Raw genomic sequence first — 21,261 nt, 5'->3', positions numbered from 1 at the left:
CTTGTGGGAGGCCCTCAGGTCGGGAGGGCGTGAGAGAGGGTTCTCATTAAAGGAGCAAGCCTGGCCCACCCAGATTGCTCTGCTCCTAGCTTCAGACGTAATCTACTTGGTTCTACTCATTCGTCTACTTTTGCTCTCTGCTGTGAGGTGGTGCAGACCTCACCAAGTCTGTGTTCTGCTATCTAGACATTCAAATTCCAAAACTGTGAGCTAAAAACCTCCTCTTCTTCAAAAGTAGCCTGTATCAGGTACTTTGTTGTAGTAATGAAAAGCTGATCAGTACACAGAATTCCAGGTTGGTTGTTTTTCTCCAGAAATAAAGTGCCTTGGGACTACCTTGTCCTACAGTGAAGAGTAGTGTTTTATCTGACTTTACTCATAAAGACTTTCCATGATGCTACATACTATACTTCGGATCTCAACTGTAACCCATAGACTCATATGTTGAAGGACTGGTCCTCATGCAGCAGTGTTTGAATCATGAAGTCTCTGACCTCATCAATGGATTAATCTGTTGATAGGTTATAATTTGATCAGTGATGGAAACTTTGAAATGATTTGAAAGTGATGGAAACTTTGAAGTTGGGACCAAGTTGAAGGAAGTGAGTCCTCAGGAGCATGCTCTTGGGGACTGTACTTTCTCTCTCTCTCTCTCTCTTTCTGTCCACACCCCCTCACCCTATCTCTCTCTCCATCCTGGCTGCGTGAATTGAGCAGCTTTTATTTTTCACACCCTTCAGCTCTGAAGTATTTTCTCACCACAGTCCCTAAAACAATGGAATTAAATGATTGCAGACCAAAACCTTAGAACCAAAGCCAACCATTTCTCCTTTGTGTTCAGCTCAGGGATATTCATCCCAGCAATGGAAAGCTGACTAACTCATTAGAGTTTTTGTTTTTGCTTAAGGGTAGAATGTAGACATTGAGATGGGAAATAATGATAAAAGGTGGGTGAAGACTATTGAGTTAGGAAATAGCCTTGCTTTGTTTTGAGTAGGTATCCCCAAAGGACTATGTGTGTAAAGCTTGGTTCCAAGGATGGTGCTACTGGGAGCCGCGGGACCTTTAGGAGAGGTCTCCAGGTTATGGAGGTGAACTTGCAAAGGGGTTTAGAAAGACCAGTCTCTTTCTTTTTGCTGTTGAGAGATTTACTCTACCATAAACTCCTGCCAAGCTGTGCTTCCTTGCCAGAGTCCCCAAAGCTTCAGGGCCACTCAGTCATGAACTTGAAGCTCCAAAACAAGCAGCCCAAATCAACTTTCTCCTGTTATAAGCCAATGGCCTCAGCTATTTGTTGTAAATGGACAGGTGACTAGTGTAAGCTCTTTGTTTGCATTTTCATTAGGGTGAATGACAGCCTCCAGCTGGATCATTTTCTATTGAACTAAAAGGAGTATTTCACATTTTTGTACAGTTAAATAACTTCACATCAATCTCCATTTTAAATTTGGAAATTTAAAGGGTAATGAAGGCATTAAAAGAAAAATACTAATACATTAATAACCTGAAGAGTATAAGTTCTTTTTAAAATCATACTTACTGAAAGCTGAAGTAGTCCTCTACTCCTGCATAATTGACACGTGAATAAAAAATCATTGACTGAAAAAGAAAATTAAAGTTCATGAAAAGCAGAAAAATTGGGCACAGGGGACCCAACTTTAGTAGTATTTGGATTTCCACATCCAGGTACATAAAAAGACTTCATTAAGATACGTGGTGATATTGTTGTAAATCAAATTTTCCTAGGGCACAATATAAACTTTCAAGACATTTAAATCTTTAAGTAAAAACAATTATATTCTTACCATCATCTCATATTTCTTTTCTATTTCATAAAAATAATTATATCTACGTAAGTTTGAACATTTTTGGTGTTTTCTCCTTTAATACCTTTATTTTGTTATATTTCTCTCTTCTCCCTCCTCATTTGGCTTTGTAATTGTAATATTATTTTTATTTTCAGTTATCTCCTGGGTTTAGGAAATTTTAACTTTATTCCGTTTTCTGTTATCCTTCCCTCTGAACTTTTAAAAATTTCTTGCTAGATTGCAGTTAGCACATTGTAAACTTGAGACTACATTGAATTACTTGTCTGAAATTTTCCGCTGTGGCTGTGAGTAATTTTTAAAAATACTCATCTGTATTTTGCATAAGTCCTTGCTATTTTTTTCCCACTGGGACATGTTTCACTTCAGCGTCCCACCAGGTTGCTGCCTGCTCGAATAAAAGCCATTTATAGAGCATACTGGTAGTAGACACAGAACATTCTAAGCTCTGTGTTTTTAAAGAATATAAATACAATCTTTATGGCCCTATATTTTTGTTTGGTAGTTGTGTGTTATATCCTTTAGAGAGGGTCACTTCAACTTGGTTCAGCCAATCCATTTTTATTAGAATAGATTGTGTGCCTCTAAAAATAGTGGTAAAAATGTATTTATGAGATAAGGTGCTGGATGTAGTGTAACACAAACTATACAATCTGTTTTGGTAAAGTTGAAGGCTGTGGAGTTCATTAAGCTAAAAATAAATGTAGTTACACATTTAGGAAAATATTTATGCCTGTATTTTATGTATATCATCCTTTTCTTTATGCATGATACAAATAGCTTTGTGAGAATGCTGTTGCTTATGATCAGCATCAAAAAGTTTTACATTACCTTTTGTAAAAAAACAGTATTAGTCTCTAAGCTTGATCATTGTTGCCACTTGAAGGTATTCAAATTTGGGCTTGCAATTCAACCTACACATATGTACATTATTTTAGATTATAAACATTAAAAATAGCTACATTATGGAACTAGTTAATGTGCTTTTTTGTTATTTTTGTTTTTTTCAAGACAGGATCTCATTATACAGCCCAGGCTGGCCTTGAATTTGCATTGATCCTCTTTCCTCAACCTCTGGAGTGCTGGGATTACAGGTGTGTGTTTTTAATGTGCTTAAATAAAACAGTCTTCCTAGAATTCTGTATCTAGAAAAATGTTTCTCTAACATGCAGATTAAAAAATGAAGGTGAAATAAAGATATTTAAGATGAACAAATATTTGGTATTTAATCATGTTTCACTGAAAAATATGATAAGGATATACCTAAAGCAGAAGTAAAGAAATACAGGATAGGTGACCCAGATTTTAAAAATAAGATAAAAATATGGTAGTGTAATGGTTGACACATTGTATCAACTTGGGAAGTTTAGAAGTTTAACTATGTAACTCGGCAGGGAGTCAAGGCCCACACTTTGTAAATGTTCTCAGCCTCTGCAGGAGGAGAGCATAGGGGTGGTGGGAGCGCTACAGCTACACCTGCCCTGTTGCCGGGGAGGGCAGCAGTAGCCTGTTTACAATGTAAGGAAACAGAACAGGCTTGTTTTCCTGGCTTTGGCTTCTGCTGCTTTTGCTGTCGTCTTCTGCCACCTTGAACTGTTGCCCCTTGCCATGCCACCCTGTCTTGGAGCCAGCCGATTATGAACTGAAACCTCCACAGACTGAGATAAATAAACCTTTCCTTCCTTATTTTGGATGTTGGGTATTTTGCCTCAACAATGAGAGAAAAGCAACCAAGACAGGTAGGTACACATTGCTGTATAAAAATGTAATAATGTTACCTATAATGTAAAAACAAGATGGAATTCAAATCTATGGCTATAATAACATATGAATTGGAAAAGGAGTAAAATATTTAAATTTAGTCTCGTGAAAGTTAAAAATCCATGTAAGAATATCTAAAGAAATCTGACTGGAAATAGAACATACAACTGCTAAACCAATAGAAGAGAAAAGGAAAGGATAAAAAGAATGTGTAAAGATTGAAAAATTAAAAGGACAAATAAATAGAAGATAGCCCCCAAATATACCATTACTTGCATTAAGTGCAAATAGATTGTATGCTCTGATTAAAGGCAAAAAGAAGGGAACCAAAACATAAAAAACAAAACTATAAAATTCCAATAATTAGTGCATGTAGAAAACATCTAAAACATAAGGCAAAGGAAAGTTTAAAATTAAGATGATAATGCTGGAAAAAGAAAAAGGAAACTGATATAATTATGTTAAATATGTAACAATTATGAAAGTCTGATTGTTTGCTTCCTGATTAATAAGAAGCCAAGGATCTCCCTTCTTATTTCTTATAATCGACACTATCTTGAAGGTTCAAAGTGGTTCAAAACAAGGAAAATAAAAAGACATAGACTGGAAAGGAATATACTACATACTGCTGATGTAAAAGTGGAGGAATTTACCATAAAACTGCTTGAAATAACAAGTTTAGCAAAGATGCATGATATATGTTATATATATAATACACACATCATATGTATCATATAAACAGTATGTATACCACATGTATCACATATAGTATATTATATATCATGTATGTAATATATATCATATACATGTCACATATATCATATACATATTATGCATATCATATATATGATTTATATTATGTGTACCATATAATCACATGTATATTATACAGTTCATCACATATTAATGATATATCATTTATACATCTATATATGTGTCTATTTTATATAATACATATCTTATATTGTCTATAGCATATGTATTCTATATGTAACATATGATATATTTGACACATGTGTATCATATGCATATCATATATATCATACACATCATATATGTCATATATATCACATATATATCATAGAGTGGAACCTCAGTTAACAAACTTAATTCTTTTTTTTTTTGTACCAGGGATCAAACTCATGACTTTACACTTGCCAAGCAGGTACTTGTGCTGCTGAGCTAAACCCCTAGTCCTTTTTTTTTTTTTTTTTGGTACTGGGGAGTGAACTCATGACCTCATGCTTGCCAAGCAGGCACTTATGCCAATGAGCTAAACCCAGCCCAATAAACTTAATTCTTTTCATGAGTATGGTTGCCAACCAAATTGGATGAGCACCAAATCAAATTCAATGGCTACTTTCAGCGTTGACCTAATGGGGAAATTTGATTTGGTTCTCATTCAACTTGGTTTGTGACTAGAATTAGGGAAATAATTAAATTTGTGAACCAAAGTATCACATCATATATCATGTATTACATATATCATATATGAACATGTATATCAATCATATTTCCACATAATAGTGATGAATAATAGGAACACTTCCATTTATAATAGCGTCAAACACTTGAGATGCTTGGGAGTGAAACTGACAAACAACATGCAAATTTGTACACTGAAAAGAATAAATTTGGAAAATGGACACAATCGAATTTCAAAAGTTATTACAAAGCTAGCGTAGTGAAGACACTGCGGTGTTGACATCAAGATGAATATGTACATCAACTGAACTGAATACAGTCCAGCTCCCATCTACAGGATGACTTGTATTTTTATGAACGTGCTGAGGCAATTTCTGGAGGAAAAGGATGATCTTCACAACATATACTTCTGAAAGGGTCGGTTATATATACACAGAAAAATAAGCAAATTTTACTGATTTGGGTTTGATATAAAAGAAAAAAGGCAATAAATTGGATTTTGTAAAGAGCTTTTGCTTTTCAAAAGAAATGCATTATAAGAATGAAAATACATACCATTGTGTTGGTAGACATATTTTCAAAACATATTTAACAACCTATTTATATGTAGACTATATACTTTAAAATGATTGCTGCTTGTTAATAAGAAGACAATCCATTGAAGCTAAACAAAATATTTAAACAGATACTTCACTGAAGATTTAAAGATAGCAAACAAACACTTGAAAAAGCGGTCTCTGTCACTAGTCATCAGATAAACATCAGGGAAATGCTCAATAAAACCACAAGAAGAAGCTGCAGGATGAGAAACCAACATAGCAAAATCAGTAGCATACTAACAATGAACTATCTGAAACTATCTGAAAAAGAATTTTTAAAATCCTATTTCTTATACTATCAAAAATACTTAATTGTAAATTTCATTGAAGAGGTGAACGATCTACATGCATACTAAAAGCAAAAAACACTGATGAAAGAAACTGAAGAAAACATAAATTGGAAAGATATCCCATATTTATGTACTCAAAGAATTAATCTTTTTAAAATGTCCATAGTACTTAAAGTGATCTACAGAGTCAATGTAATCTCTATAACAAATTCTAATATTATTTTTCACTAAAACCACAGCAGATACAGGAAAAGCATTTGTATGAGACCGCAAATATCCCCAATAGCCAAAACAATTCTTGTTGGAGACCACAAATTCACAATGGCTAATTTTACATATTTCCCTATGGGATTAAAGGAAGAATCGGGATGATTGGCACCACCCATCTAAAAGTCCCCATTGACTCTTCTAAGCAGAAGATCGTCTATGCCTTCTTAAGTCATCTTAGGATTATACTCAAGGACAAGATACTTCTAAGCATAAGATTATCTACGCCTTCTGGCATTGAGTCTTGGGTGAATTGTAATCTGTTGTTAGTCCCACCTGTCACTGTAAACACTGAATGAATAGTGGCTGCTTTGGAAGTGGGGGAAGTTGGATCCAGAGACATTGATTTCCCAGCCATTGTTGGAATATGATACTTGTCTCTGTTTTTTATTTTTCTTGCAGCATTCTAGAGACAGAAAATTGGATTCCCAATAAATTACTGAGCAAAAGAACAAAGCCGAAAGCATCACATGCTCTGATTTCAAGTATATAATAAAGCGATTTTGATTAAGACAACATAGTTCTGGAATAAAAATAGATCCATTGATTCATGAAACAGAATAGAAAGCCCATACATTTATAGTCAGTTGTCAAAGGTGCTGTTTAGTATATTTATTTCATATTTTGTTTATTGTATACACAATGGGGAAAGAACAGTCTCTTTAATAAGTGATGTTGGGAAAACTGGATATCAATATACACAAGTATGAAATTATGCTCCTATATAAAAATAAACTCAAAATGAACTGAAACAATAAAATAACTGAAGAAATCACTTCGGTCTGGGCTGTAATTTCTTCAGTGAAATGAAACTATGAGCAATGAAAGCAAAAATAGACAAATAGGACTGCATCAAACTAAAAGCAAAACACTTCTCTAAAGCAAAGAAAACAAGACTAAAGAGACAGCCAATGTATTAGGAGAAAATATTTATAAAGCATACATCTATTAAATGGCTAATACCCAGATATAAAACTAACTCGAACAATTCAAAAGCATGAAAATAAATAAGATGGCTCAAATCGCAGGTGATGTAAAAGGCGACCAGCAAGGAGTGCTTTGACCAGGTAGTGGGAACCAGCTGTTGCGGGATGACATGACAGGGAGCATGTTCTACTAGAAGGGACTCTCGTACTTTAATGACGGGAGTTTTACCTAGTGTAATCACTCTGGAAAAGTGTGTAGCAGTTTCCTTTAGCCTTTTCCCGCTCTATTCTCCAGCAATTGCACTACAGTGTTAGTCAAGATAAATGAAAATACACGTTCCTGAAAAGGCTTGTGAAAGACCATTCACCATATCTTTTTTCATACTGACTCCAAAGAGCAAGGAACTGGATATCCAGCCGAATGGTACATTCATAAAATGAAACATTAGTCAATGCTTAAAGGGAATGAATTACTGATACAGCAAAATGAGTGAATCACAAAACACTGAGTTTGAAAAGTGTTTTGTTGTATAATTCCATTTCCATGGAGTTCTAAAAATGCAGAACTAATCTGTAGTGGAAAAAATTAGAAGAGTTTTTTCTAAGAAATGAGGACAGAGATTGACTGGGAAGGGGTCTGAAGAAACTTTATGGATTGATATTGTGCTCCTTGATAGGCATTTGGGTTACACAGATATTTGTTCAAACAGTGAATGAGAATTTTGTGCATACACATATATTTAACTTGAAAGTGAGGACACACCAAATATTGAGTTGCAATTAGCACAACATCTTGATTTCAGAGATGTTGATATAAAAAAAGTCATGTGCCTTAGAACTGATGAACTATGGTGGCAGTAGTGATAGGATAGTAGTGGATATAGACAGTGGTTACCATAAGTTTTGGTTACTCTTCTCCCTGCTGAGACAAAATACCCAACACCCAAAGTTAAGAAGGAAAGGTTTATTTAGCTCACAGTTTGTAAAGGTTTCAGTCCATAATAGCAGGGTGGCATGGCAGAGGGGCACCACAGAGGACAAAAAACTAGTTCACTGCAGCAAAAACAGTGAGCTATAAGCAACAAGTGACAACAGCAGCCGTATTTCTGTTTCTTGTATTTTATCACTTTAATGCTAACATCATATCATGAATCAACCCCAACATTACATCCTTGAACTCAGCATCACACACCCTAGATCCAGCCATCTTCAAAAAACCACAGCTATGAGTGCATGAGGCTTTGCAGGAACACTAGCTACAAGTCATAATACTACATAGCACATAGTTTTAGAAGTCATATATATATATATGAAATACATTTTTGTTTTGCATTTCTGAGGATCACATCTGGGACCTCTTGCATGCTCAACTACCATTCTATCACTGAGCTACATACCTATTCCCTCATTTAATTCTTATAGGAACTTATTACTACTATCACTCCCAGTTTATAAAGGATAGAACTAAGGCACAAAGAGATTCAAAAACTTGCTTGATGTCATTGGTTACTAAAGAACAGATCCATTATTTTATTAAAATACAAATTTTGATGTTATCACTGGTCACTTCTACACTTTTATGATAAGTACTATTTTTAAGGGTTATATATATATATATATAATATATATATATATATATATTATATATATATATTTAGTTAAACGTGAATTAAATACATTCCTTGAGTCTTGGCACAACATCCAGTATTGTTTTATATATGTTCTTTTACTTTTCTCCACATTTTTCTTTCCACAGGAGACATCCATATCATATTCATTACATTCATTTGACCTATCTTGGGTATCTTTGTGTCCTTATAGTTTTACAATGCATTGGGGGGGGGGTTAGTGTTTTTTATTTTTGGAGAAGGTCTTACTATGCTGCCAAGGCTGATCTCAAGCTCCTGGGCTCAAGTGAACCACATTCCTCAACCTCTTGAGTAGCTGAGGGTACAGGTGTGTGTCAGCGCACCCAGCTTTGGGCTTGTGACTTGTGCGTACTGCTTTGTATTTGTAGTATTTATACATATAATAAAATAGTAGTGCTGGCATCAGAATCTTTGTGTTCCCCAAAATCTGTATGTTTCAACCTAATCACAAATACAATGGTATTAGGAGGGAGGACATTTGGGGACGATTAAGTCATGATTAACTCATGAATGTGATCAGTGCTCTTATAAAAGAGGCCCTGTCATCCGCCTTGCCCCTTGCATCTTGTGTAAACACAGTAAAAAGATTCTGCCTATGAGAAAGCACTTCCTCATCGGACAGAGATGTCACCTGCTAGCAGCTTGATCTTGGACTTGTCAGCCTCCAGAACTATAAGAAGTAGATGTCTGTTGTTACAAGCCAAGCAGCTTGAGCTATCTTGTTATAGTATCCTGGGATGGTGCCTCTTGACTCTCCACTGGGTTGGACTGAGAGACATCAAGCAAATTCTAGGGGTGTCTGAAGGAGTCATAGGTGTGTGAATTTGGGGACTACATGTGGTTTCTGTTACCTTCCTCAGAAATGAATGGCTTATCATATTTTAATTTATTTAGAAACTCACACATTCCTCAATATTTTCCAATTAAACTTAACAATAACTATCTATATATTAAAATATAAATATTGAACATTATACTTTTACATTCATTACAATCAAATGAAGAAATGTAAAATACTAACTCACCAGCGTGTTAGTGCAGTATCCCAAGGCAATTTCATAGTGCGAGGATTCTTTGTATTTTAATATTTGTGGACCATAGACTTTCACAATAATATCTAGACCAGTATTTTCTGGATAGATTATTTCAGCCCAAGCTCTCAGGGTCTCTCCTTTGTCCAGAAAGTAAAAAGAATCTGAAATATTATCATGAAATATCATGTATGGGCACTTTTCTTTCACTTTGAAAGCTACACTTTGCAATTCTAGAAGTAAGGGATATTCCTGTGGTTGTATTGTCCCATTGTCAAAAACATATACAAGATAAACTTGAGCAGATGCACTAACACAAAACGATGATTTGATTGTGGCGCTTGTCCATAAATGGAGCTTTAGTGCATCTTCAGTATTACTCTTGGAATAAAACATTATATTATTTTCCATTTTTGTCACAATATTCCCCTGAGAATCTGGAACAAAAGAAAAAAGTTGTGTTATTCTAAGTATTCATACAACACAGTTTTATTTAAGTGCACTTTTAGTCAAACTACTTTTCTTGACTCTTAGAGAAATCTTCATACTGTATTAGAAAACATATCTGTGGCTTTCCAAATGCATTTTCTTATATTCACTATATCACTTTAATATGTCACATCATTTATACAGAAAAAAGAGCTGGAATTAGTGTACTAAGTAATAAGATGTATGAGGCTGGAAATGATAGTATTGTTAGGAAAAATATTATTATTTGTAGACTGGTATGTGTTCCCCTCAAATTCATATGTGAAGCTCTAATTCTCATTGAGGTAGTGCCCTTAAGGAGGTAATGAAGGATAAATGAGGTTATAACCATGGGGTACTAATCTGATAGGATTAATGTTTTTATAAGGAGAGGAAGAGACCCTTGGGGGTGCTCTGTCTGTCTGTCTGTCCTTCTCTTTCTTTCTACCCTGTCTCCCCAGAGAAGAAAACCCATATGTGGAGGTGACTGTCTGCAGACTAGGAATACATGTCTCACCAGAATCCTATCTCAGACTGATGGAGAGGTGAGAAATAAATTTCTGTCATTCAAACCATCCAGTTTACAGTATTCTGTTGAATGCCCTAGACGCTAACATAACTGGGATAAAGAAATAGGACAGAGGGCAGGTGGGAGTGGTTAAGCACAGCTCCCTTCTGTAGGTTTGGCTATCGTAGGTAATTGTCAACATTCTCCCCTTAATGGAGGAGTATACCTAAGGCAGAATGTGTCATAGACAATAAATAAGTCTTTTCTTTTGATTCCTGCTGAGGCAGGGTCAGTGCCCACTCCAGCCTGAAACAGCCTTAAGAAGATGGGCCTTTGGTCCCTCTGTACCTCTTAAGAATAAGAAATCAAAGTGTTGGGGAGCAGAAATGAGATAGCACAGAAGAAATACACAAGGCAAGGAGGAGACAAGAAAAATCATAATTTATAAGTTTTACTCGCAAGAAGACTGCAGCTTCAGGATACAAAGTTACCCAAGGCTATCCAAATATGTACTGTATTCCCTACGTCACCCATTTTTTAAAAAAACAATAGTCTGGCCCTTGCCTTTCTCCTGGAAACAGATCACCCTTTCACCTGTTAAATGAGCCATTCTTATCTTTCTGCCTATGTTAAACTGAGCTCGTTTTTTACAGATTTATAAATCTCATTGCCAAAAATAATAAATATTCCCAGCTCCAGGCTATCATGAACCTCTCTTTTGAGGTCCTGTCCTCTACTTCCTTTTAGTCTATACTTTAAATTTTACCTACTAAACTTCTTCATGCCTCCTAAATAAAATAAAGCGAGTGTCTTAATCTTTTGGTTCTATTTTCCTGCCTACGAAATGAACAATGGCCGTGGAATACTTTCAGGAGATGATATTCTTGTGTATACAATCTAGGGGTAATACTTTTTTGAATTTTCAAAAGACAGTACTCAGATGACTGGCTGAGACTATTACAGACAGCTAAGTATAAAATTATAGGCAGTCACACAGGGCTAGGCCCTCAAAGGAGACAGTGCAGAAGATAAAAACACATTAAAACTGTGGCTGCAGGTGCATTTGTTGAAGACCAAACCTCCAAATAAAGATGCAATGACTACACTTATACACCTTCTTGAGGGATAAACAATAAACTATAATCAATATTCTAAATAGGCATCGGTTACCTGGTTGGATAATCAGGACTTCCTGACCCATCGCTTCCAAAAAAGGCCCTTTTTCTTTCCTTGTAACCTTATTACGTAACTTTCCCCATTGGCTCATCACTACTTATGCAACTATGCTTCTGATCTTAACTGATTGATCATAGTTTTGTCTCAGGTTGTACTCACTTCATGATTTTGAACCCACCTGATTCAAAACCTCTATAAAACCTCATGCATGCAGTGGAGTCCAGGGCAACTCATTTTCTGAGTCTGCTCCTGTCACTCTCAGAAGCTGTCACCCTCTCAATAAAATTTCCTACTCTTAACCTCTATTATTCCTAGAATTCATTCTTTGATTATAGGGAACATAAACTTGGCATATTGGACGTCTAGCATGTTGGGAGTCACAATGTTTTCCTATATCATTTGGAGATTTTTATATCAAAAAGAGGAAAGTGTATTCATAATCAGGGGCGTGTTGTGCTTATGTATCTGACATTTGGTATAAAATTCTCTCTCTCTCTTTTTTTTTACAAAGAATCAAACCTATGACCTTGTACTTGCCAGGCAGATGCTTTGCCACTAAACTATATCCCTGGCAGTATCTGACATTTGGAACCAGAGTAAATCAGTAAGATTTTCGTGAATTACCACATACATGTCCTAATCAAATTTATCTAATCAGAAGCATATGCAGTAGATCACAAGGTGAAAGAGGAGAAGAAACGTGGGTGGATGACACAATGTGTGTCAACGCTGAATGAGAGAGTAATTGCAAGGTGTATACTCTTGAGTCTTAAAGTTAGCTCAGTTGATATATACTGCTTTTAAATTTTTCATTTTGATATATAATATTTGAAACTTCAAAAAACAAAAGAACACACTATTTTAGAATTAGATAAAATACAGGCTGGAGGCCACACCCCTCCCCACAGTGAGGCAGCAGTGCGGGGGCTGGGAGAGAAAAACAACCCCCATCTCACTCCCATAAGCAACAGGCTGATTTGGAGGAACACAGATAGCAACTCAAGTATAGAAGCAACCTAAAGCTTGTATTGTCTGATTGACTGGACTTTGCATGTGCTATAGTCTTAGCTTGGTGTGCTACCTCAATCCCCCATTCAGATAGGAGCCTCATTTTTGTATGTATGCACTTCCTTGGGTATTGGTTTAGAACTGATTTCTTCTGAACCTGATGTTTTTAGCCCATAAATCTGGATTAGATTCTCCTCCCATAGAGTTATGGCAAAACTTTTAGTGCTTTCAATGATACAAACAACTGCGCCTGCAGGATGCGTGCCATGGGTTCGCCACCAGTATGACCTATAAGCTTCCATAGCTTCTCTTTGCTAGTCACACTGCTGATTAAAAATATTAAGTGATCAAAGATTAAAATTTAGATCGATTTAGAAGATGATGACAATAAAACATGGTATACGTAAAGTTTTCTGGGGCACAGCTTTTACAGGGAAAAACTATAGCCTTATTCTTGTTTATAGCTTTAAATGAAGGCCAAAGAGACTGAAAATAAACGTCTTAATCATTGCACTTAAGAAGCAGGCCACAAGCCACCAAAATTATAAAACGAAAGCAGCAGCGCAGACTCGCTAGTGAAAGAAGTTGAAATTAGGGAGTTAAAGAAAAAAGATTTGATAATAAAATCAGAATTCTTTCCCAAAGGGAGATAAAACAATTTTTTAAAATCCTAAAGTAAACAGTCTCTTGCAAGTCAAATAAACAAGAGGTTGGGGCACAAGCAACACTGTAGATGGGAAAGAAAATGTAATCACAGATACATAGTGTGACCATAAATAACCATGTGCTGTACATTTCAAAACATTAGAAGAAAGAATTTTGAAGGTTTTTGCTGTAACAAAATCAAAAATGCTTGTGGAGTTGAATATCTATCACCTGATTTAAACATTATGCAATGCATAGATGTATCAAAACATCACATAGTATCCCATTACTACATGTGATTTTAATGTTTTAGTGTGCTACTTAAAATATACTAAAGATAAAAAGATTAACTTGAGAAGATGTGAAAGATTTGAATAGCCCAATTAGAGAAGAAAAATAATAAAAAGGTAAAACTTTTTGTTGGGAAGATGATGCACTGCAAAAATGCTGTGAATATTCATTTATTACAGATGTTGATTGAGTGCCTGATATAGCTACAAATGGTCATAAGCACTCAGGAAGAATATATTAGTGGGGAAATAAAGAAAGATCTTTTGCTTATGTCACTCGTATTTCAGCAGGGAAGGCAGTCTGAAGTGACTAAAAATATACTAATAAAACAACATAGAGGTTATAAAGTTAGATCAATGGAATAGAACAATCTAGAAACAGAAGGTGCTATTGTAGTAAAAATACATAATAAAGTTGGCAATTCAGATTAGTGGAAAAAGTTTCTTCATAAAACCATGATTTGAATCAACCCCAGCTTTTAGTGGTTAAAAAAATTAGATTTATAATTCATACTACCATAAATAAAATCCCAAATATAAAAATTAGAACCATGAAAGTAATTTAAATATATGAAGGTTTATGTTAATAATTAGAAAGACCTTTCAAGTATGGAATTACATCAGAAGTCACAAATAAAAATGTTAACAAATCTGACTACATAAAAGTACAAATTCTAGAGGCTGGAAAAGTGCCTGCCTGGAAAGCACGAGATCATGAGTTTGATTTCTGGTACACCCTCCAAAAAATACAAAGTTTATACATTGAAGGTATAGCAAATTACAGAGAAAATATTTGGACTACATGTCAGAGATAGATGATCACTATCATTGTTAATAAAAGGCATGTCATGTATTCTACAGAATTTCTAAACAGTATAGACAATCTGTAGAAGAGTACAGACAATAGACATATAATACCCAATTATAAAAGATATATGTAATAATAATGAATCACAGAATTTTCTTGATTGCAATTGGTAAACACTCAGCAGGTTATGTGAAAGGAGACATTTTCAAATACTTGGAGGAAGGGGAAGCATTATGGCAGACTAGAAGTGGACAAAACTCACAAATGACTAGAAGTGGGCAAAACTCACAAGGCATGTGGCCACATAAGGACATAGGAAGATGCTGGATTGCAACTTCAGCAAGCTAGTGACTAGGCAAAAAGCAGAAATCCCATTATCCAAGAAAGTAAGTGAAGTAATGAAGAAACAGAAGTCTTGCACACCAGCACCGAATGAATGGCCTCTCAGATGGGAAGGAACTAAGGGGAAACCTTATCATATGCTTATGAATTCTGACTTTACTACTGGATGGATATACAGCCTGAGAAAATAGCTGTCCCAAGTGACCAGGGACAGGAACAATAAATTCCCAGCATTTATCTATATAGACTTGGTGCCAAGAAAAGATGATCATAAATAACTCCGTTTGCCACAGTAGGTAGCATGGAAGATAGATAATCCCAAATTGTTTTATGTCCAGGACACAACAGCCTCTTGACTTGAAGGATGCAATGGGTAACTTGCCTCGGAGTCAGCTTGGGCTGAGGAGGATAGTGATTGTGATACAGAACAACTAAAATCGTGAGGAAGAGAGAAATGCCCTAGTGGCTGACGTAGAGGATACTCCAGGATAGGAAAGTCTCAGCATAGTAGATTCATGGTGAGGAGTAGGCAGCTGTGAGCTCATTCAGCCAATCAGAGGGAACACACACACACACACACACACACACACACACACACACACAGAGGCAAAAAGGGAAAAGAAACAAAGAAGTGCAATTTGGATGTTGGGACAGGAAGGTTACAGCTGTGTGAGTCTTTTAGAGGTACAGGGAAGGGAAGTTCCAAGTCTGGGAATATCGCTACAGAGACCAGCAGCAGGCTGGGTACTGACAGCTTTTCCTCCTCACACACCTGGGACCCAACTACCTCAGCCTGCTCAGAGACACTCAGCATAAACACAGTGGTGTAAACACTGGTCAGCCATGCCCTTCAGAGCATGGTCTAGGGGACTCATGGCCCATGGACCCATACTCCAAACCACCCACAAACTACATGAGTCAGAAACGTGGTAGACAACCTGAACTATCTCTATGCCCTCATTCCCAGGTTCAGAAAATACTAAAGATACTTAGTGTGATCTAGTCCCACTACTGGACACTTACCCTTAGCATCTGTAACCATGTAACCATGAAGGGGTGGAGATTAGCCTCCAGACTGCACTATACAACTTCCCCAACTTAGACAGAGGCTGAGGAAAAGAAGTCTAGACTAAAAAACATTTTCATAAATCTTCTTATATCAGGTGGTGTTCAACAGTAGAAGTCCCGAGAAAATAACTGTGTCCATTATAAATACTCCCATAAAGAGTTTTGTGTGTGTGCACGTGTGTGTGTATGCATATGAGTGCTGGTTGCTGCTTTTGCTTCTATAGCTTCTACATTGTTTTGTCATATTTCCCAACATCTAATATTTCATAGAATTTTCTAACTTTTTGTATTAGTTTATCTAATTGTACTCAATACCTGCATATCTTCTCTCATTTTCCATTTGTATTTCTTTTTTTTCATTTTTCTTTCTTTCTCCTTCATATCCTCTCACATCTGTCCTCCATCCACTCTTTTTTTCTGATGAAAACCAATTACTAAAAATACTAGAGATAGTGGTAGAGAGATCTACCCCAACTGAACTGTGAACCTGAATATGAAAGTAAAAATGAGAGAAAACAATGGAACAGGATGCCTCCAAAAATTCATAACCCCCTCAAAACTGATCCTACAGATATTGAAATGGATGAATTTTCAGACAAAGATTTTAAAAACTGATAGTTAAAATGATCAAAGAGATAGAAATATAAAAAAAAGCTCAATGACTTTTTCAATTAAAATTTTTTTGCAGTATTGGTGATTGAGCCCAGGGCCTTCATACTACAGGATATCCTCAGCCCTTTCTTATTTTGAGACAGATGACTAATTGCTCAGATTGTGCTTTAACTTGTAATCCTTCAGCCTCAACCCCCCAGATGCTGGGGTTAGAGACACACACCCCCTCACTCAACTCAGCTGAATGAATGAATTCTCAAAATGACCAATGAACTCAAAGAAGATAAAAATAAGCAATGGAAACAAGGAAAACAATAATGGATAACAGAACATTTACTTTTCTAAACAGAGATTCCAGAAAAGAACAAAACAGAAACCCTGGAAATGCAAATCTTATTTAATCAAAAAACAAAGCAGAACAAAACAAAAACTCAGTTGGAAGTCTCAAAGTAGAGTTGATGAAACAGAAAAATGCATATCAGGGCTTGAAGACAGGTGAATTCAAACAATGATAAAAAGAAAAAGAGTCAAAGAACAGAACAGTTACAGGTCTTGGTCAACACTAAAAGACCAAAAGAATCACTGGCCTTAAGGAGGGTGAAGAATACAGGCCAATGGCATAGGAAAATAAATTATTTAGTGGCATTATATTAGAATATTTCCCAACATCTGGGGAATGGGATAGATATCCAGGTACTAGAGGCACTTAGAATACCAAATAAATATGACCAGAAAATAATCCTGCAAGATATGTCATAATCAGTTGCCAAAGTTCAGAACGAAGAACATTAAAAGTGCCACATCACTTTTTACAGCAAATCCATCAGAATAACAGCAAATTTATCAAATGAAACTTTATAGTCCTGAATGGGTTGGAAAGATGTATTTTAAGCCCTGAAAGAAAATATTTGCCAATTTAGATTAGTAGAAACTGTAAGCCTATCCTTCATATTTAAAGGGGAAATAAGACTTCCAAAATAAGCATAAAGAAATTTATGACTATTAAGTCAGCATTGCAGAAGATACTTAAAGGAATCCTAAATACAGAAGACATACTCATGAGTATACAGGAAAGAATAAATTTCATTAGAAGTATAGAGGTATGAAAATCAGAAATAAGCCAAACAGTAGAAAAACAACAAATGATGGGAATTAGTACATAGCTTTCAGTAATAACACTTCACATAAGTAGTTTTAATTTTTCAATGAAATGGCATAGTCTGACAGATTGGATATGGAAACAAGACCCAACTTATGTTGCCTGCCAGAAACACATTTTACGTGCAAAGATGTACACAGATCAAAATTGAAAGGATGGAAAATAATACTCTAAATAACCAGAGCTCTAAAGAAAACAAGTGTTGCTATACTATACTATATATACTATATATTCAGCAAACAAAGATTTTTAGCTAGGAGAGACAAAGAACCACTACCTATTGACAAAGAGAAAAATTCATCAAGAAGAGAAAACAATTATAAATATATATGCACTGAACATTGGACCCAGTATCATAAAACACACTGCTTGACATAAGTGAACAGATAGACTTCAATACAATCCCTATGGGTAGCTTCAATACTTCATTCTTGCAAAACGAGGTCAATAAGCTCCTCCCAAATCAACAAATAAACATAAACAAACTTTACGAACATCTAGAGTGCTCCTTTCCAACAGCAGCAAAATACACATTCTTTTCAGCAGCTCACAAATCTTTCTCCAAAATAGTCTATATTTTAGGTCAAAAAGTAAATCTTAAGAAAATACAAAAAACTTAAATAATCTCATGCATCCTATCAGATCATAGTGGAGAAACTAGAAATCAACAGCAAAAGAAACCACAGAAACTATACAAACACTTCTGACTGGTCAGTGGCTCATTAAAGAAATAAGGGAGGGGCAATTAAAAAATTCATAGGACCAACAATAATGGAAACAACCCATGAGAATGTGTGGGGAACAATGAAATAATTCTAGGAGGGAAATTGATAGCTATGAGTGCTTACATTAGAAAAGCAGAGTAGCTGGGGATTTAGCTCAGCGGCATAAATGCCTTTCCTAGCAAGCACAAGGTCATGAATTCGATCCCCAGTACAAAAAAAAAGCAGAGTGGTTCTAAATAACATAATGATTCATTGATAGAACCTAGAAAAAAAAAAAAAGAACAAATCAAACCCAGAACCAGTAGAAGGAAAGAAATAATGAAGACTAGAATAGAAGTTAATGAGCCAGGTGTGGTGGTGCACATCTGTAATCCCAGCACTCAGGCTGAGGCAGGAGGATCCCAGCAAGTTTGAGGCCAGCTTAGGCTGAAAAGTAAGTTAAACGCCAGATAGAACTGCGTTGCAAAAACCCTGTCCAAAAACAAAACACTATAAATAAATAAAATAAATACAAATAAAATACAAAGAATCAATGAATCGAGGAGTTGGTTCTTTAAAAGATACACAAAACTGACAAACTCTTAGCCAAACTAATCAAAAGAGAGAAAAGATTCAAATTAACAAAGCTAGAGATGAAAAGGCAAAAGTACAGCTAATGTTCCAATAAACTAATGTTTCAGTGCATTGGAACCTTTAGTAGGATGTCTTATAAGCAGTGTTTAATGGATGCTTTTTCTATTTATTTAAATAGTACTTACTGTGTATTTGACTAGATACTTTGGCTAAAGCAGCAAATATAGCAAAATCACACAGAAGTTGTTTTGTGGTAGGCGATCCAGCTAAAAAATGAGTGCATATGTAACTCGTTAGGTGGTAATGATGTGAACAAAATTAATGTTATGTACACAGCAGGCAATCTGTACTCTGGAGGAAGCTCTGCATATCTGCATTGCATCTGAAGTTTCTGTCCCCTCCAGGGATGAGACTGAAAATAACCAGCATTCCCTCTGCCCTTACCCTGTCAGCTTCCATCAGCTGGGCTGGGAGCACTGGACAACTGCTCTCCCTCGCTGTCCCCCTAGTCACTGTATGGGAACTTGTCCTGGAGTACCACTGTATGGTTTAATTCCCCAGTCATGCCACCACCAGAACCATGTCAACAAGGTGGTGAACCAGAGCATTTCCCAGCTTCCTGTATCCCTTATAAGCATATTGGCACACATGGTTTTCTTATTGAGGCAAATGGGAGTATTTTGTACTACGAACAGGAAGATATGTTTGCACAGTCCTGCATATATAGCTGTGAACAAAGATACAGCCCACTCAGGTTTCTCAAGAAATTGGAAAGAGGTTTAGAAGAGATAAATATCCATGTTAAAGCTGAAAAAAAGAAAAGGTTAGTTCAGAGACAGGAAAGGTCTCTCTGATAAGATGACATTGGACTTCAGCCTAAATTAAGTACAAAAGCCATGTAGCTATGAAGGTGAACAAGATTCTTAGCATAGAGAAGAGTAGATGGATTTTACTGAGTGAGATAGGAAGCCAAATGAGAGTTTTAAGCAGAGGAATAATCTGATTTCACATATATTTTTAAAGGGTGGACTGTAATCTAGTGGGGGATAGAGTTGCAGGGCTGGTAGCAGAGACCATAGAAGACCCTCTATCTTGTGTGGGTTAGAGAGGAGAAAAGGTGTCCAGTTTCAGATACACTTTTATGTACAACCAGCACAGTTCACCAGTGGATTGGCTGCAGGGTGTAAAGGAGGAGGACTCAAGGGTCAGGTCAAAATTTGTGATTTGAAAGAAAAGAAAAAAAATCACTACCTGCTAGATAATGATGGGAAGAGGAAGACAGAGGTAAAAGTAAAAGATCAAGATGCAGCCTTGGATGTGTAAGTTTGAGATGCCCAATGTCATGTAAGGTAAGGTACCAGGGAAGCAGCTGGACATGGGAGCAGAGAGTTCAGGTGCGGGGATCACCATGGCTTCAGAGCAAGGAGTGAAGATAAACAGAGCCCAGGTTTGCAAACACTGAACTCCAAGATGCTTTGTGATTTAGGAATCATGGAAAAGAGACTGAGGAGAAATAGTTACTGGAGTCGGAGAAAGACTGGAAAAGATGTCTCCTCGGAAACAACAGACTGTCTCGGAAATATACAACCAAGAAAAACTACTGTTAATTGAAGGCTTACCACCTGCTAAACATTTTTCTAAGCATCTTGGGTACAATTCCTTAATTAAATTACAAAGGAGTCTTACAATATAGATTAGAAAACAGACTTAGAGAGGTTAAGCAACTTGTTTCAGGACTTGAATATAGTATCATCTAAGTCTATTATATTTCTAAATTTTTTTGTTAGTACGTGTTTGCAGCATATTACTAACATAGCATGTGTTTACATTTCTTGTGTGGAGTTGGTGCACATACACAACACATCGTAATTCCTTTTATCATACTCTTTTCCTCTCCTCTCTCCTTCCTCCCTTTGTCTCTTGATTCTCCTCCCATTTGAAAACGATCTATCTCCCAATTTCCTATTATCTAACTTTTGTTTTGCTCTTTATTTATAATTTCAATATCTCATATGAGAAAGCAATATGATATTTAAGCTTGTTTATCTGATTAATTTCACTTGACAGAATGGTCTTATGGTCTTTTTCCCACAAATAAATCTACT

The 21,261-nt window shown here is 36.0% G+C and overlaps 1 protein-coding gene across 1 annotated transcript in view; it reads right to left on the bottom strand.

The window, feature by feature from the left end:
* Positions 1 to 21,261, bottom strand: part of Catspere (catsper channel auxiliary subunit epsilon) — a 92,914-nt gene that overhangs the window by 59,300 nt on the left and 12,353 nt on the right. The window contains exons 4-5 of the mRNA XM_013157281.2: positions 9,769 to 10,211; positions 1,541 to 1,599 (exon numbers count right to left, since the gene is read on the bottom strand). Coding sequence (XP_013012735.2) covers positions 1,541 to 1,599; positions 9,769 to 10,211 — 502 coding nt within the window. The remainder of the gene's footprint in view (positions 1 to 1,540; positions 1,600 to 9,768; positions 10,212 to 21,261) is intronic.

The sequence above is a fragment of the Cavia porcellus genome, unplaced genomic scaffold (assembly GCF_034190915.1).
Source record: "Cavia porcellus strain 051 isolate PalLab524CR breed Dunkin Hartley unplaced genomic scaffold, mCavPor4.1 scaffold_26, whole genome shotgun sequence".
NCBI classification, from domain to species: Eukaryota; Metazoa; Chordata; class Mammalia; order Rodentia; family Caviidae; genus Cavia; species Cavia porcellus.
The sequence above is the reverse complement of the archived record's forward strand: the minus strand, read 5'-3'. Positions and strand labels throughout refer to the sequence as shown.